Source organism: Saimiri boliviensis, chromosome 18 (genome assembly GCF_048565385.1).
Source record: "Saimiri boliviensis isolate mSaiBol1 chromosome 18, mSaiBol1.pri, whole genome shotgun sequence".
Classification (NCBI taxonomy): domain Eukaryota; kingdom Metazoa; phylum Chordata; class Mammalia; order Primates; family Cebidae; genus Saimiri; species Saimiri boliviensis.
Window position 1 is genome coordinate 17,656,316 of NC_133466.1, and position 19,408 is coordinate 17,675,723.

Here is a 19,408-nt window from a genome sequence, read left to right on the forward strand (position 1 = left end):
GTAGGTCAAGGTCTATGGCCATAAATGCTTGCTTTAGAAAAGACAAAAACAGATACAGGAATTTATTGTTTAATTATCATTTAAGCCAAAATATAAAAAGTGTGAGCGCAAAATTTAAAAATCTTTCTGGAAGAAAAAAATGAGAATTCCCTTTAAGAGTTCACTCTTTCCCACCTTGCGTTTGCATAGCAAAGGAAGTTCCAGTGGGCCAGGATTAAGGGCCAGATTGTGGACCCTGATGAAAGGCGCGCTGGTGAAATCAGGAAGCCAGCCCTTTGCACACAAAGCTAAGGAGTTCCCAGGCCGCGCCTTCTTGCCCCAGGGCACAGCAGCGCGCCAGGAAGCGCCCTGGGCTTTCCGACCGCCCAGCAGCTCTGCTGGTGGCTGGGAGAAGTTAGTCACCCGGAGCCCAAATCTGGCGAGCCACAAAGCACGAAGAGGCTGGAGAATGGAGAGGGAAGAAACCGGGTGCCGGGACAGAGGGGAGGAAGCGAAGGGAACGCGGTGGGTAGCGGACGCACGGGATGCTGAGAAGCTCTGGCGGGTGGATGGAGTTGCACGGTCTGCGAGCGCACCGGTGTGCGAAGGGGGAAAATTTGCAGCAGGAACTTCCCACCGAGGGCGAGAAAAGCAGGCAAGGAGGAGGCAGGGAGAGACTTGAAACGTCTCAATAACTTTAAAAACACACCAAAACACCCGTTCAGGAGATGAGGTAAGCCGAGGTTGGCCAACCCCAATCGGTTGTGAAATATCAGACAGACCCGGAGCCGTGTGGCTTTAAAAGTGGCCAAGGAAACTGTTTTTCTTGCTCCATTACTTTTTTTTTCCCCCTCCTCGTCCCTCCTTCCACCTCTCCGGGTCCCAGTCCCTTCCTCCTACTTGGTCTCCCTTTCCTAGATCACCCTCCTCTTTTGCCCTCCCCCGTCTGATTAGGCGCGGACCGGGAAGGGTGGGAGTGGTGGGGGTAGCTCTCCCTTTAAGAGGCAGTGTGCAGTGACGAATTGTTGAAATTGCCATTGCAGGATGGCATGCCGCTATAAATTCATTGTTCCACCTCCTCGCATCTTCACAGCGCTCGCGCTGCTCTCGGCGCTCGCAGTGGCCGACTGGGGATGACGGCGGGTAGGAAGACACCGCAGCCAGAGGGACACACACAGGCCGCTTCGCCAGCTCGCCTCAGGCTGCCCGCTGCGTTTTTGTTTTAATTTTTATGGCTTTTCCCCCTCTCTTTCTTCTCTTCCTCCTGGTCCCAGCAGAGCCAAGGAAAGCCACAAAATACGAAAGGAAGTGGGCCCCGGAGCTTGGAACCTCCGCAGCCGGCGAGTCCAGCGCGGCGCGGGGGCGGGAGGCTGCGCGCACCAGTTGCCAGCCGGGTGCGCGGTACCTTCCTTACTTTTCTTGGAGCAGCGATCGTGTCTGCATTTGGTGGTTTTTTCGTTTTGTTTTTTTTTCCTTTTCCCGTTTTTGCTGAATCTCTACTATCCGACTTTTTTTTTTTTTTTTTTTTTTCAATCTGCTCTTTTTTTCCTCCTCCTCTTTCTGGAGCACAAATCCAAACATTTTCCCAAGCAACAAAGAAAAGTTCGCACGCTGGCACCGCGGCCGGGACAGGCTGGCGCTGCTGCCGGGCCCCCCTCCCTCCGGCACTTGACTCAACCTTGCAAGCAAGTGTGTGTGTGTCCCCATCCCCCGCCCCGGTAACTTCATAGCAAACAACAAATACCCATAAAGTCCCCGTTGCGCAGCCCCTCCCCACGGGCAGCGCACTATGCTGCTCGGGTGGGCGTCCCTGCTGCTGTGCGCATTCCGCCTGCCACTGGCCACGGCCGGCCCCGCAGCGGCACCTGCCCAGGATAAAGCCGGGCAGCCTCCGACTGCTGCAGCAGCAGCCCAGCCCCGCCGGCGGCAGGGGGAGGAGGTGCAGGAGCGGACCAAGCCTCCCGGCCACCCGCACCCCCTGGCGCAGCGGCGCAGGAGCAGGGGGCTGGTGCAGAACATCGACCAACTCTACTCCGGTGGCGGCAAGGTGGGCTACCTCGTCTACGCGGGCGGCCGGAGGTTCCTCTTGGACCTGGAGCGGGATGGTTTGGTGGGCACTGCTGGCTTCGTGCCCGCAGGAGGCGGGACGAGTGCGCCCTGGCGCCACCGGAGCCACTGCTTCTACCGGGGCACAGTGGACGGCAGTCCCCGCTCTCTGGCTGTCTTTGACCTCTGTGGGGGTCTCGATGGCTTCTTTGCTGTCAAGCACGCGCGCTACATCCTGAAGCCGCTGCTGCACGGACCCTGGGCGGAGGAGGAAACGGGGCGCGTGTACGGGGATGGGTCCACGCGGATCCTGCACGTCTATACCCGCGAGGGCTTCAGCTTCGAGGCCCTGCCGCAGCGCGCCAGCTGCGAGACCCCCACGTCTACACCGGAGCCTCACGAGCGTCCCCCGGCACACAGCAGTCCGGGCCGACGCACAGCGCTGGCCTCGCAGCTCTTGGACCAGTCCGCTCTCTCGCCCGCTGGGGGTCCAGGACCGCAGACGTGGTGGCGGCGGCGGCGCCGCTCCATCTCCCGGGCCCGCCAGGTGGAGCTGCTTCTGGTGGCTGACGCGTCCATGGCGCGGTTGTATGGCCGGGGCCTGCAGCACTACCTGCTCACCCTGGCCTCCATTGCCAATAGGCTGTACAGCCATGCCAGCATCGAGAACCACATTCGCCTGGCCGTGGTGAAGGTGGTGGTGCTGGGCGACAAGGACAAGAGCCTGGAGGTGAGCAAGAACGCGGCCACCACGCTCAAGAACTTTTGCAAGTGGCAGCACCAACACAACCAGCTGGGAGATGATCATGAGGAGCACTACGACGCAGCTATCCTGTTTACTCGGGAGGTAGGTCCAGCCGGGATGCGGGGGTCCCAGCCCTAGGATCAGGAGGTAGGTCGGAGGGAATCTTACTGGTGGCTTTGCTTCTCCCACAAACCTGCAGCTGTGGATGTGTTTAACTGCTTCTTGCAGGAAATCCAACCAGCCTTCAACTCTGCTCCTGTATTCAGGTTAGCCCCACAGGATTTTTTGCCTTAAATGCCAAGACCTGGTTAAGTAATCATGAAGAATCAGTAATGCTGCATGTCATCTAGTCTGATGTATTGCGGCCTGGGAACGTAGACGTAAGAAGGCACTAGAATGCTTGGGGAAATGACACAGTTAAATGGGGAAAAGAAAGGAAAACAAGATTGCCTCTGGGATCATGGGTCTTCTTTACAGTAAAAATAAAAGTGTCCAACCTTGATAGTTCATTCACGGTAGTCACTGTTGTCCGATGGCTTTCTTTTGTAAATGTCCACACCTTTTTACTAGAACCCCTTCTGCTTCACATGGGAAGGGAAAAGGAATCCTTTTCCAGGTTGGATTCCTAATGGAGTTCTTACAGGTCCACCGTGGAATCTCAGCTCCTGGGAAGAGAGGAATGTGGGCGGGCCAGCAGGGTATAGAGACCCAATCAGCTGAGAGGACAAACTTCTGAGGTTCCTTAACAGCTCCTTTGCTTAGTCCACCAGTGCATCGCAGGCACTGCCCAGGCCAACTCTGCCGCCTAGGGAGGGTCACATCCCGTTTGCATGTTTGGGTTTTGGATGACTATGTTTCCGAAGCCCCAGTGCAGAAGAACTGGGCGAAGAGTCAAGACAGGAGGAAGAAATGTGTTCCCAGCATTTCCCCCTTTTAAGAAGGATGGCAATGGGGAAGAAAAGAAATGGATGTTTAAGACTCAGAGGCTCTGGAGAGAATGCAGTATCTATTTATACAGTGTTTGTGTGACATTTACACAAAAAGTCTGGGTTGGTTTGGGGCCTGGCTTGGGTATAGTTCTAAGCCTCAATTGTCACAACTCTACTCTGACTGGCAGTTTTAAGTTGTGCCTCTTCAATGCCTGGTAATTGACTTTTAAAGCTCATTCTTTAAGCGTTTGAGACCCATCCAGAATAGATAAAAGATTACAAACTTTGAGGTATGATGTAAAATCATGGTATGAAATGAAGCAGACAGAACAAGGATAAGAAGTTACATGATGGATTGCAGGAGACTTTAGAATCACACAGCTTCATTACCTAATTCTTCTATTTTTACTAAGACACCTCTGGTATGAAGGGAAAGTGTTGATAAATTTGGAGTAGAGAAACACTTGTGGTTCATAGGGTGGACATTAATGTAAACCACATGTAAACAAAGATGCTGGAGGGCGGCAGTTTAGGGAGAGCCAGGCAATGCTCCGTGCTGTGCACAATGGAAAAAAATTTTTTCCTCATTAAGTGATTTTCTGGAAGCCATCTTTTAATTCCTCCATTCCTCCACACATTAGTCTTTGAAATGGTAGAACGCTGGTTTGCAGACTTCTCTGTAAAGTGAAGTTCTGTAAAACTATCTCTTTCTTGTTTGGTTTCCAAGCTCTTTTTTTTTTTTTTTTTTTTGGTAAGCAACTTTCCATGTCTGGGTTTCCTTGCTTTGCTGCATCACAAGAGGATGCCAAGCAGGAGTCTTTGGAGAGTTTATGGAAGGAGGTTCTCTTAAGAAAAAGGAAGAAATACTTTTGTAAGCCTACTGCTCCAAGAGAGTAGGTCATTTTAGTAGTTCACTTTCATTTTTAAACACAAATCCACATTTCATAATTTTAAAATAAATAAAAATTAATATAAGGTCTGTTACTTCCTACCTCCTGCCCAATAATGTTCCTAATTGTTTCCCAGAAAACAGGGAACTACTCAGTGATTCTCAATGATTTGTAGATTGCTTTTTCTGAATTTGTTTTTTGTTTGGGTGGTTCGCTGTTTCTATTTTTCCAAAGTCTAAAACCTAATGGCATATTTTAAATAGATAAAAAGCAAAGGAGAAATAAATTAATGGTCCACCTTAATTTTTGTCAGTATTATAAGGACATTCATTTTTCAAACTAGTCTACACACGGAAAATATTTCACATGGGCCCTCCCTGGTTTCCTTGCCAACCAGAAGCATACTTTTAGGAAAGCAAATCTCATTTGTGGTTGGCTGCCCCTGTAGTATATACATCGAACTTCACAAGAAGCAGATATTTGAAATACATGTGTATTTGGAATAGATGTGTCTAATTTAAAAGACCGCTACTAATCAGGGGGCTGAAAAACATATTTCAATGCCTTTATGCAGCATTCATTTGAGAGTATTTCACAAAGCAAAGTTAATCTCTGCCTAATACTTCAGAATGTGAAAAACAAGAAGATCTGAGGTCTTCCAGCTCATGAAAAACAGATATCTTAAGGCCTGAAGAAAACTTTTCAGAGCTATTTCCTTTTCAATGAGAAATACCAAGAGTTGGCACCAATATTCTACTTTTACAATTCTGTTTTGAATGTAAGAAGTACGTTGCTTAGCAGCCAGACGCCAAGCCATCAAATCCATGTTTTGATGGGCTCTGAGTCCTGTTCAAATTTAGGTCCAGATGTCTTCTCCTAAATTGCTTGTTTTCCAGGCATGAAGTGAATGTGTGAGGATGTTTTCTACCTCTGTTTACTAGCTGAGGCCACCTTGAATGTTGCATCTGGAAGTCAGTAGAATAGTCCTAGTAATTCATTTATCAAATGAACACACTTCCCTGTCCGGACTGTACCCAGCACTCCAGTACTATTCTAATTAGAAGGAGTTAGCACCAGTCAATTTCCTGGCATAGAAGCCGTTTTCATTCTGAAATGGCACTAATGCTGGAATTCACACCACTTCTGCCATCAAACAGTAGAAATCCAATCTCCCCAGGATTTAATTTTGCTTTCCAGAATCCTTTCCTTGTTCCGGACGTCCTCTTTTTTTTTTTTTTAAATAATTTCTTTAAAGACAAACTCTTACAGTCGTTTTTTTAGACCATTCACTCTTTAGAAACAAAAGCCTACCTGCTTGATAACAAAATAGGAAATTGTTTAACCTTCCTCCACCCCTGGCATGACAGCAGCAAAAGCCTTAACTCTTTCATAGATTGAAAACATTGAATTGCAATCAAACCCACTAAGAGATTATGCAATATAAAAACTTAATTCCCTTTCATTAACCATCAATATGCCAGTTGATAGATCACTGTCTCAGCTAAAACTCTTTACAGTCTGCCTTACCATGCTGGAGCGAGATCTCCACACATGGTATTTCTCCTTTACCAAGTAGCTCCTGACTTGGTTCTGACAATAGGGGGCACTAGAGGAAGACCAGAAGTTTGAAAGGAGGAGAGGGATGTGCTTTTTTCTTACTGGCTTGCTGCCTAGACTGAGCAGTTCAGTCACCTATTTGAGTTTAAATCTCATTTAAAGTCAAAAGTGAACCCTTGTCAAGGAATCAGTCTATAGGTCAATCCTAATCAATAAAAGGATGAATAACTCAGAAATGGGGAAACTGGTAGCAGAGCTCTAGTTAACATTTTTACAAGAAGCTGTGAGGGATGTTAGGTAAAATCTATTCGGTACCTGCCTATATTCACCTCCTATGTGTAGACTCATGTAGACAGTTTAAGGTAGCAAGATGGAAAATATCTGGTTCCAGCGCACTAGGCGTATTACCAACAGAGAGGAAACAGATACATCTGTCAATCACTCTATTGTTAGGAAAACTCTGATAAATGCCGTATTAAGATATAAACAAAAGGAAAGGAAAAGGAAAGTAACAGTTAATTCTGCTTATGGACCTTTATATAGGTCTCATTGCAAATGTGAAATTGAATTGGTCTTCAAAGGATGGACAGATTGGATTTGGATTCAACCAGCTGTTACTGAGCATTTCTTATGTACTATCCATGGCCACAAACTATTTTATAATTAATCCTTTCAACAATCTGCAACCATTGTATAATTATTTTGACAGACAAGGAATTCATATGAAGAGAAACAGAGGTAATCTTCTTAGAGGAACAGCTAACAAATGGCAGACAGAGAAGACAGTCCTGTCTACTGCTCTCTAAACTAAAGTATTATCACTAATTTATTCAAATATGTAATATGCTCCTCATAGGCAGAGAGGGATTCAGAGGTTTAAAAAGTGACCCCTTTCTTAAGAATCTATTCCTGGAAACAGACAAAGAAATGGTAATTGTTGTACAGCATGATGACTCTTAACAGTAGATGTATTTGTAAGGTATTACGGAAGTGCATTAGAAGGTTGCTGACCCCATCTGAGTTCAATTTTGAAGAAAGAGTGGGAGTTGACCAGATACATAAGGAGGAAATAGGCATTGCAGACATTACCAAACCATCATGTTCAATGGGGAATGATAATAGATTAGTCTGGAGAAGATAATAACAACCATTTACTAAAACAAACAAACAACAACAACAAAAAAAAAAACTATACACTATGTCTATTGGTCTGCTCTGACCACCGTAACAGAATACTGTAAAATGGATGGCATGAACAACAGAAGTATATCTTCTGACACTTCTGGAGGCTGGAAAGTCCAAGATCAAGATTCTAGCCAGTCCGATTTCTAGTGAAGGCTCTCTTCCTGTATTGTAAATGGCCACCCTCTCATTGTGTACTCACACAGCCTTTCCACTGCCTGCACGTACAAACAGAACACTGGTGGGTATCACTTCTTCTAAGGACACTAATCCTATCTGATCAGAGTCCTATCCCCATGACCTCATTTAACCTCATCCTCCCTATAGGCCGTATCTCCAAATATATGAGTTTGGAGAGGACACAATTCAGTCTATTGTACCATGCTGAGAAGTCTTCATTGTAAATTAAGTGCAATGGCAATCAATGAAAAGACCATGAGTAGGAAGACATCAATGATCAGAGGTGTGTTTTGAAATGAGCCCTCTGGTCTAAGTAGTGGACTGGATCCCGGGTGAGCAGGCTGTTTCAAAAATCTTCAAGAGGAGGCTCAAGGTGGTCTAAACTAAAGCAGTGGCATTAGGAATTGAGAGGCATAGACTAGGTCAAGAAATTTTAGGAAGAGGTGGATGTGAGTAAAAATTCTTTGTAGCAGAGGGAATGTCTTGGGCAGAAGTTCAGAGGCCAAAATGTTCATGAGATATGCACAAAATAGTGGACAGAATGGAGCAGGAAGGTACAGTGGAGGCAGACAGAAAGACTGAAACTGCATTGTGCAAGGTTTTGAGTGCTAGGCTAAGGCTGATGTGAAGGACTGGAGGAATCTAGTAAGATCTGTGCTCTAAGAAGGTAACTGACTACAGCATGTAGATAGGGAAGTTACAGGAGAAAAAGGGACCAGTTAGACGTCTCAGGTGATAATTCAGGCAGGAAGGACTAATGGAAAAAATGAGAAACAGAGGACCACTACAGTGACTTACAGTGGCTAATTAGATGTGACGGGTGAGAGAAGGAGGGGAGTTAATGATGTCACAAGTTTTCTTACCCAGTACTTCCATTTTCTTGTTTTCTGGAATATCTTTCATGGTGTATTTTATATATTTAGTATACTTCTAAATTATCAACTTTTTTCCAACATAGCATAGAGATAAACCCAGGCTATTCTTTGTTTGCTGCAAAAAAGAAATTTGCTTGACCAAGTGCAGATTGTGAATACAAAGGATAAGATTAATGTCAAGAATAACATAAGTGATGACTTAACAAAACCATGATGAAGTAAGTTCAGGATTCTGGGTGTTTAGATAAAGGTTTGAATTTCAGCTTCAGTATGCACAAGCTTGAGATTTGGGGCATTTAATGCCCCAGAGCTTTCATTTCTTTATAAATTGGAATGCTTTTAGTTAATAACAAGACATGTGTAGTTGGAACAAACCCTAAAGATCACCCGGACCAAACTCCTTATGTTAATGATGAAGGAGCTTTGTCTCAAAGCATGTAAATGATTTACACAGTGCTTTTTACTAACAACGTCGAATTAAAAACAATCTACTTTCCATTCATTGTCCCTAACCAGCTTCCATTTCTGTTTACCAAACTGACTCAGTCAAACATCTACTCCCCTACCCCCAGTCTCCAATTTTCTCCATCTCTTCTTCCCTTTCTTACCTCATATTTGTCAGAGAAAACTTCCTGACTTAGAACTCTGGGCCCAAACTCTTTCCAGGTTCCCTGTTAACCCTCGACTCAACAGATCCTGTGTTCCAGCCACAACAAACCTTCTGTCATTTCCAAAAAAGACTCTGCTTTTTACCATTCATGTTTCCACTAGTCTTCCCTTGCCAGAATATTCTTCCTCCCAGGCTATCAAATCCACTCACTTACGTGGAGACACCTTTATTGATTCCCTCAAGGAGAGTTCATCAATGCCTCTTCTGTTCTCCCTCAAAGATCTGTTCATAATGGCAGTCACAGTTTGCTTTGTTCTTAACATATCTGTTTAGCTCCTTAGATCATGATGTTCCTTAAAGCTCAAGATCAGATCTCATTTCATCTGTTTACCACACTGTCAGCACTTCACACAGTGTCTGGCAGACTCTAGGCACATGATAATTGTTTTAGGAATAAATATTCCTGGATCCCTGGGCCCCTAACCTATGTGGGCTCTGTGTGTTTGGTATCCCATAGTTATATCAAGAGGGAAGGCTAGAGATTGTATAAAATGGGTCATTGTAATGGTTGGCCTAACAGTTCCAATTAATGTAGTCTCTGCTGACGTCTAAAATTAAAACCCCTATTATTGGGGATTGCTGAATAAGTAGCCAGAAAGGCAAATGACTCCTTAAGAACCAGATCCACAGAACAAATATGCCTCTGTGTGTGTGTGTGTGTGTGTGCGCGCGTGTGTGTGTGTAGTTAATTCTTATGACTAAAATATGTACCATGCCAGATTAATTCTTCTATCACTAATCTCTCTTCACTAAGAATTGTGTAGACAGATGGGTAGATATCTGAAACCTAGTTGAACTCTCTGTTAGCTCTTCCCTTGTGCTCTATGTTTGCCCTTTACCAAGAGGTAAAATCTATAGAAACAGAAGTTGCTATTATTTTACTCCTATATAAGATATCCATTCTTAATTTCAGCTGTTGTTGCTGCAGCGGTGATGGGATCTACCTGTGTCAGCATTCATGTTCTGAGCATCTGCTTCTCAAAGCAGTATGCTTTGCTAGCTCTCTATCCCCCATCCCATCCCCAGGAAGTACCCAGTAGATCTTGGGTATTATGACAGATTCAAAATTCTATGATAAATCACAAGCTTGGCCATATTTATAGCCTTCTAAAGGTCATACCTGGTGAATGGTCACAGTATCAATGACCTTTCTATCAAATCTCTGTCGGTGGTGCCGACCATCATGAATACACTCTGAGTTAGACACAATGTCTCAGTCTTGTATCCCGGCCAACACCATACCACAAAACCACTGGATAAATCTCTGCCTACTCTTGCAACCTTGATATTTTACTAAATCTTCTATTGCCTTACGCTCCACAAAATGGTGATATTGATTCTGCATAAAACAATCCTTCTTTGATATGACAAAGATATAATTTACTTACAGATCTACACTGAACAAACAGATAAGCTTTCATCAGCACTTTTAATGCATTTACCTCTTACATGTTATTGTATGTGATTCACATCTCTCCAGTATCTTCTGCCTCCAAACCTAGATTTATATATGTATATGTGTATATATATATATATATATATATATATATATGTGTGTGTGTGTGAACCTATATGTATTTCATATATGTATATGTGTGTATACATAATAGCATGTGTGTATTTATGTATACATATATGTATACATATGCTATTGCCTCAATATATTTACCCCTGCTCAGAATTTAATGATTTAAGAAAGTATTCTATGAACTTCAAATAAGGTTTATACCTATAAATGTTGTTAGAAATCATCACCAGAAAGTAGACATGAATGTGATATGCTGTATTCTTAACAATTTGATGCACATTAGTTTTAATTCATTGAAATCAACGTTGTTCACAAGGAAATTCAGATGTTATTATAAATCTTGAGGCTGAAACTGTAACTGTACTGCCAAGATTTGAAATTGTGTGAGTGAAATAGAAAGGTTGCCAGTTTACATAATTATAGCTACAGAAATATATAGTGTGGCTGAGTAGTCAAGGAGTTTAATCAATGTGGTTAAAAAAAATAACAAGTGCTTCTGATCATAATTTTGTCACATTTCCATGGCAATAGGCCAAATGCATTTAATCCAATTCAAGGATAACAAGGAGGGTTGATGGCCTCTAATGAGCAATTGATTAGCAGTAAACAGAGAGATATTAAGGATCTCGTTTAATCTTTATCCCGAACAGGAGAGCCATTTCCCTTTGCTGTGGCTCTTCATCCAAGCTTATTCATAAAGAGTAAGAAGGGAATATGTAATCGTTTGATTTTATTACTTAAAGATAATAACCCCAAATTGTGATATAAACATAAATCTTGTTTTTAAAAATTGTGTACAGATATAACCTACAGTGTCTAGCAACTCCCTTAAGTCATGAAGACTTAGGTTTTTGGTCCTAGTGATACTGAAATGATTGTTGGGGAGGGGGTTAAAAATGTACTGTATTATTATCTCAAAGACTGATTATTATGCAAAAGTGTGTTCCAATTTCAATTGGAAAACCTACTAATTTGTTCACAACAGCTGTAATTTGGTATCCCACGGGATGACATGTGAGGATACACAGGAAACTTTGGAAGGCTGTTGGTTTTGTGACATGATTAACCAAGGCTACTTGTCTGAGATTTCCACTGTCTAAAGCTACGGTAACGTGGTGGCCACACTGTAACTTATCTTAGCTGAGAACTCATAATAAACAGAACACAATAAGGGCCTGAGAACATAGTAAGAGGAGAGAATACCACTGAGCTTTTAAATACTTTTCACCTTGGTTGGATTTTTATGTAGCAAAATAAGAAAGGGTTAGAAGAGTATGTTGCCACTGAGTGTGTAGCATCGGTTATGTGGTCACATTGCCTTATTCTGGTTGTCTGGAGCCTGTTGACGTTCTGCTAGCATACAGCATATTAAAGATGTGGGAGCACTATAATGCATATGACTGTAGGTCACAATTCAACTCAATTAAGCAAACGTTTGTTGAGTTCCTACTATATAAGCTGGAGAGTATGGAAATTAGGCATACAAAGATGATTGCTGTATAAACTGTTTATTTTATAAAATATAATAGACATTTATTATTTTAATTAATAAAAGTCTTTTGAAATAATATATTTTTGAAACTATTCCTTTTGAAGTCATTAACTATGGCTTACTAGAAACACGATCTTGCTCTTTGGGGATATAAATGTGCACATTGTTAGTGAATTTTCATAGAAAATTGTGGTCAACCACAAGAAATGCTAATGTCCATTAATAACTAGCATTTAAAGGGAAAGTTTATCATTATGAATATTTCATGTCAAAAAGTTGTGGCTTATGTTTTCTCTTTATGTTTCATATCTTAAGAGGCTTGTTGAGGTTCCTTTCATCTAAATTGATCATTTTTAACCATTAGTGGGTGGGGTAATGTTCCTATTTGAGAATCTCTTAAAAGATTATATGACATCTATGAAAAGCTATGACTTTTTACCAGAAAAAAAAATGTATATACTCATGTACACACAACTTATATATGGCATATATTTTCTGCAGATTTGTCAGGTTGAGAAATGCTACATTAAATGTTTGAGTAAAAATGCACAGATTTCAGTAGACACAATCTATACAATTACAGCTCATTTGGGGAGTAAAAGAAGACCTTTCAAAGAATTATGGAATAAAATTTACTTTTCTATCCAAATTCCTAATAAATTTATAGTCTGTTGCAGATGTCTGGTTGCAGTTTGCCCCGTAATAGAAAACAAATTACGATGCCAGATTTTGATAAATTTAGCATGAATTTCCATCAGAATTTTAGGACTTAAGCATGACCATATGGGAAAGTGATCTGAGACGTATATGCATTACAGCTTTGTTAAGGCTGCGGGTGCTATTGTAATAGACAAGCTACAATCCTAAGACATCTTTTTAAATGTAATTGAGTTTCATTATCCGTCTGTGTTTCTGAGTCCCAGAGTACTTTAGAGGAGTCTCTGCCTTGAGTTTGCTTTTGGAAACTTTCCAGAGAGGAACAGGTGATACCGTAAACATATCCCCGTCTTGCCATTTGGGGTAAGCAAGTGGCTGTATGTGGCGGCTCCTTCTGGATGTAAATTGATTTTAATGATTTCTTTTTTTTCTCCCGGGCAGGATTTATGTGGGCATCATTCATGTGACACTCTGGGAATGGCAGACGTTGGGACCATATGTTCTCCAGAGCGCAGCTGTGCTGTGATTGAAGATGATGGCCTCCACGCAGCTTTCACTGTGGCTCACGAAATCGGTATGCAGCGCCTTTTCTTTTCCCTAACCAAATCACACTTGTAACAGCTGCAACAGGAACCAAAATACTGTGCAATTAATTCCAGATTTCTCCTGGTTCGCATGTACCATTGGGGATTTAATTTGTTTATATTTGCGCTTTTAGGGTTAACTAACATGAGAGAGAGTAGGCAAAGTCAGCAACACAGTGGTGGTTTTCTTCTTACGGTGTCATTTAAAAGTTCCCAAGAAATTTGCTACCGTTCCTGTCATTTTACTGTCTTTTTAAGCATCCCTAAATGACCCCTGGATGAAATTTGTCACAGGCAACTTTGATATGCAGAGATGTCCCTCTTAGAAGTTACTGGAAACAGTATTGACTCATCCAGGGCTAATCAGTTTGCACAGAAATTTAACATGTTTTATTTCATTGCCAGTGATAATTGTAGGCTCCTGTCAAAGGTCATCAATGGCTTATGGCAAATATTTCTGTCTGGTTCTTAATAGCAAGGCAAATGAAACCAAGCCTGACACTCAACAGGGTTTGCTTTAAAATTTCACTTACCTAATTTGTTTGTTCTAAGGAATACACCTAAATCCTACATCTATAAATATAGGACAGAGTTGATTGCTAAAAAATATTTACAAATTAAAGAATATGTGCTTCCTAAGTATTGACTTAGTTTACTAGGTGCATGAGAAATTGGCTTAGTACATTTAGGACTAAGTGTTGGAATTAGACACAATGTGTGTGTCTAATTTTTTCTGTCTAATTCCAACATCTAGTCCTAAATGAGCTCAATTTTTGCTAAAATACTTTCTACCTATGTCACACTAGTCTAATTATTTAAACTCTCTGAGCTCCAGTTTTCATATCTGAAACACAGGAATACTAGTGCCTATTTCAGGGAGTTGTTACAGGGATCAAAGTGGATCGAGTTTAGATAATAGGTGTTATTTATATCCACATGTACTTACATTTTGCTTTTTAGTTAAATTATTTACTTTTTAAATGTATATATCAACTCAGCATCACCTTTAGGGAGCAAAGCATGGTTTGATCATTATTGTACCTTTTGCCATATGTAACAAAAAAGATTTTGATTTAAACAGATTTTGATTTTTTTAAGGTTAGAATTATAACTTTTAAATGGGAATTAAAACTACCTTTTTTTATATTCCTAATAGGCAGACAATATTCTCACAAAGCATCCGTTTCTAACTGCTATGTTTTCTTTGGGGAGTCAAATACCTTCTAATCCAAGGTACAGTGTAATTGCACAATTCACAATATTGCCCCAGTAAAACAGAATTCAGTAAATGTCAGTTTTTAAGCATGACATTAATGTTCTTGACACCTTTGTTACCTCCTAAGCAGAAAACCACAAACATAAAACCTAAACGTAAATAACTATCCAACAGCATCACTAAGAATAATTCAGTGTTGTATTAATTGGGCATCTTTGGCTTCAGTAGTCAAAGATCTGAGCGGAGTCCCAGCTCTGTCTCTGGGTTCTCTGTTTTATCTCAGACAAGTGATTTAGTTACTTTGAGTCTTCATTTCTTCCCTATAAGGTGGGCTAATGAGGAGACATGACTCTTCTCTGCTGCACTAGAAGAGCGGTCAGCTGAAAGTGTTTTTCTAACACATGCCATTTAAACTCCAGGGTAGGGTGTATGTCTCTCGTTTATGCCTATTAATCCTTACTGATAAAAACACAGCCTAATACAGAACCTTAATCAATATTTATTACATATCTGTTATGTGCTTGAGTGAGTAAGCAGGAGAAACATGAGACTTGCTCAAGGCAACATTCCGATCTGCAGCGGAAACTAAGAGGAATTAGCCCAAATACTCAAGAGGATGTAATTAAATAGAGGAGACTTTTAAAGTGCACTAGTAATTAATCACCATCATTCAGAGAGAGAGGAGTCCCATAAGAAAGGGTCTAAATCCCTGAAGCTGATTCGTCACAGGTTGGGGGCAGAAATCATGGGGAAAAAGCAGCAGAGTTGAATATTGGCATCATCCATCCACAGGATTATGGGCTCTAAATCCTGGTCTTCAAAAGAAAAGATTCCACATTCCTTAAAGGAAGGGCAATTTCTTTCCTTTCTCCTGCTTTCTTGTAGTGATTGGTTTTCACACATTGACTGCATCTGGGAGATTTCCCTGTAAGACAAACACTGTGGCAATAAATGTAGCTTCTTCAGGACTGCTTTGACCTCAAGTTAAGTAGGCTGAAAGGAAGAGCCCTGCAGGGTCACCTTTACAAGCTTTCCTGAATTCCTAAGCCAAGGATCTTGGGTTACCGGGCTGATGCAGAGTCTGAGAGGCAGAGGGCCAGATGCTGATAAGAACAAACATTATATTAAAACTAAATATATATGTGTGTGTGTGTGTGTGTACACACAGTAAAAACGTTTCTCGATAGTACAAGAATATTAGACACAGTTATACAAGAGAACAATGTTGAGAAATGTGGGCTTCTATATGGAAAACTCAAACCTAAATCTTTGATATATGATTGTGCCCTGGTGTCCACTTAAATTTTTTGGTTGGGTCATCTTTGTTTATTTCATTGGAATTCCCTGTGATTCATTGTCCAATCAAACACTTTCTACTTAACTTCCTTTTTGTATTACATATGGGCTAATCTGAGCTATTTAAGGTCTGGAAGTAGGGGAATATGGATTCAATTTTCCTTTCATAAAGGAATCTGGCTTTCATTCAGTTTATTTTCTAATCTCTTTATTATTCTTTAATTTCACTTTTTGCCTAAATATTATGAACATGTGTTATAAAAAATAAGGCTTCAACATTTAAGAAAGATAGCCTGACAAAAGATTTCCTGATCATCTGTGTATTATTACAGTCTTGCCTCTCCAGCCAGTGAAATCTTTGGAGCACAGTTTGCTGTTCTGTTTCCCGTGCTGTACTTTTTGGATTGTCTTGTGAAGCTCTCAGTCTGAGCTGACCATGCTCTCACTTCTAATTCTCCTCAATTCCTGCAATCTTCCCTCTTCCTTTTCTTTTAAATTATAGTTTACATTCTGGGGTACATGGACAGAATGTGCAGGTTTTTTACATAGATATGCATGTGCCATGGTGGTTTGCTGCACCCATCAACCTGTCATCTACATTAGGTATTTCTCCTAATGCTATCCCTCCCCTAGCCCCCCACCTCCTGACAGGCCCCAGTGTGTGATGTTCCCCTCCCATGTCCATGTGGTCTCATTGTTCAACTCCCACTTATGAGTGAGAACATGCAGTATTTGGTTTTCTGTTCTTTTGTTAGTTTGCTGAGAATGGTGGTTTCCAGCTTCATCCATATCCCTGCAAAGAACATGAACTCATCCATTTTTATGGCTGCATAGTATTCCATGGTGCATTTGTGCCACATTTTATTTATCCAGTCTCTCGTTGATGGGCATTTGGGTTGGTTCCAAGTCTTCGTTATTGTGAACAGTGCCTCAATAAACATATGTGTGCATGTGTCTTCATAGAATGATTTATAGTTCTTTGGGTATATGCCCAGTAATGGAATTGCTGGGTCAAATGGTATTTCTAGTTCTGGATTCTTTAGGAATCACCACACTGTCTTCCATGATGGCTGAACTAATTTACACTCCCACCAACAGTGTAAAAGAGTTTCTATTTCTCCACATCCTCTCCAGCATCTGCTGTTTCCTGACTTTTTAATGATTGCCATTCTAACTGACATCAGATGGTATCTCAATTTGGTATTGATTTGTATTTCTCTAATCACCAGTGATGATGAGCTTTTCTTCATATGCTTGTTGGCTGCATAAATGTCTTCTTTTGAGAAGCGTCCATTCATATGCTTCACCCACTTTTTGATGGGGTTGTTTTTCTTGTAAATTTGTTTAAGTTCTTTGTAGATTCTCGATATTAGCCCTTTGTCAGATAGGTAGATTGCAAAAAATTTTCTCCCATTCTGTAGGTTGCCTGTTTACTCTGATGATGGTCTCTTTTGCTGGGCAAAAGCTGTTTAATTTAATTAGATCCCATTTGTCCATTCTGGCTATGTTGCCATTGCTTTTGGTGTTTTAGTCATGAAGTCTTTGCCCATACTTATATCTTGAATGGTATTTTTTTTTCTTGAGGCAGACTTTCACTCTTGTTGCCTAGGCTGGAGTGCAATGGTGCCATCTTGGCTAACTGCAACCTCCATCTCCAGGGTTTAAGACATTCTCTTACCTCAGCCTCCCAAGTAGCTGGGATTACAGGCACCCACCAACATGCCTGGCTAATTTTTGTATTTTTAGTAGAGATGGGGTATCACCATCCCCCTTTATTTTTGCTAGACAGTTGCAACTTTCCAGATTTGGAAGTTGTGTATATGGCCAAAGTATGGTGATGAAAATGATGTTTTGAATGCTTAGTTTTCTAGTGTTTTTAATTTGCTTGAGCCTCCTTCCAAAATGTGTAATTTCCTTTATGCAAACAGTGAGAATGTGTTACTATGCTCAAAACACAAGCTGGGAGAGGATTCCCAGGCTGTTCTCATAATTTTTCTACTTTATTTTTTCTATAAGCAGTAAAAGAATATATTTGAGCAAGAAGAACACTTTTATTAACCTACCTACAGGTTCTCATGGAAGTGCCCAACTGTTTCCTATTTCTCTTCATAGTGGTTTAAAATAGAAAGTCATATATATTTTGTACACAAATAAACAGAATTGAAATTTTCTTTGAAAATGAACAGCTTGGGCAACATAGGGAAACCCTGCCTCTACAAATTTTTTTTAAAAAAATACCTAGGCATAGCAGTGCATGCCTATAGTCCCAGCTCAGGAGGCTGAGGTGGGAGGATTGATTGAGGCCAGGAGATAGAGAGTAAAATGAGTGATGATCACACCACTGCACTCCAGCCTGAGTGACAGAATGAGCCTCCCACCTTAAAAAAAAAAAAAAAAAATCTTACCTTGAGAATTAACACATAAGGTAAATAGAGGCAGAGTTAAAGTCTCTATCTGGCACCATTTCTATCCATGACATCAGATTACTTAAAGTCAGAATGACATAGGTTAAAAATGAACAATTATGAAAAGTTACTTTTATCATGTACCATTTGATAACTAGGACACTTCGTTTTTCCTGCTAATTTTTTCAAAAAAGCAGCTAGATTATGAAAGGTAACTAATCAACTGATGCCAATACAGACTTCTGGAAGATGGGTATTGATTGACATTGACTCTGGATAGGCAGTCATAAATTGCTTTTCTTCTTGTGTTATATGCAAGTGAATGTTATGAATTGTTAAGGCATTTCAGAAAGTCACTTCAAACTATCCAAAACACAGTCCCCATCCATGTTCCTTGAGTGGAGGCAGGAATGTGTTTACAGCCACTTTACAATCCAAAAGTGAACTGCAGAACGTTTTCAAGTTAATGTAAGTTTACATTTTGAGTTTATATTTTAACTTGTCAAACTTTTATTATTGACTTGTAATAATAAAGATTTCACCTGCTGCACACATGGTTCTTAAAAACAATAATTTTACTGATGTTGGGCCAGCTTCTAATATGTTAGGAGGAACAATCTGATTTTATTTAGACAAATGAAATCCATAATTTGCAAACATGCCGAAGCTCTGCTTTATAGTAGTTAATTATAAAATGCACTAAGTGAATCTCTCCACTGTGAAAGACCCCAGTGTGCTTCCTAAGCTAAACTCGGGGAACTTAAAAAGCCAAGACCAAATATTCAGCTGAGACTTAGGAAGTGGTTGAGATACAACAGCAAAGCTGCCTGTGTTTTTGGTGTGGTTAAAAGGTGTTCTCTGGTTGTGCTGATCTACGTGTGACTCTGTTCCTGTAGATGATTAGATTAAACACTGCCGTATTTTGAGAAGCTGCAGAGGTTCTTGAAATACCACAGACCAAAGCCAAGTACACAGAATCAGATGTCCAGACTGGCTGTAAGATGTGAAGTGAGAAGGAAACTAGAATTACACTTGATATTTACCTGCAAACCCATTGCTTTAATCAACAAGCAGTTTGGAGCAAAGCCACACTATGTCTTTCTTGGCCCCCAGATGACATACGAGAATATGTTTTTGCTATATGTTGAGCAATATTGAGAGATTTTGTGTCTATCAT

The 19,408-nt window shown here is 41.1% G+C and overlaps 1 protein-coding gene across 1 annotated transcript in view; it reads left to right on the top strand.

Annotated features, from left to right (window-relative positions):
* Positions 1-353: 353 nt before the first annotated feature.
* The window catches only part of ADAMTS5 (ADAM metallopeptidase with thrombospondin type 1 motif 5), a 49,849-nt gene continuing 30,794 nt past the window's right edge, over positions 354-19,408 (top strand). The window contains exons 1-2 of the mRNA XM_003934347.4: positions 354-2,872; positions 13,172-13,304. Of these exons, the coding sequence (XP_003934396.2) occupies positions 1,769-2,872; positions 13,172-13,304 (1,237 nt within the window). The 5' untranslated portion in view covers positions 354-1,768. The remainder of the gene's footprint in view (positions 2,873-13,171; positions 13,305-19,408) is intronic.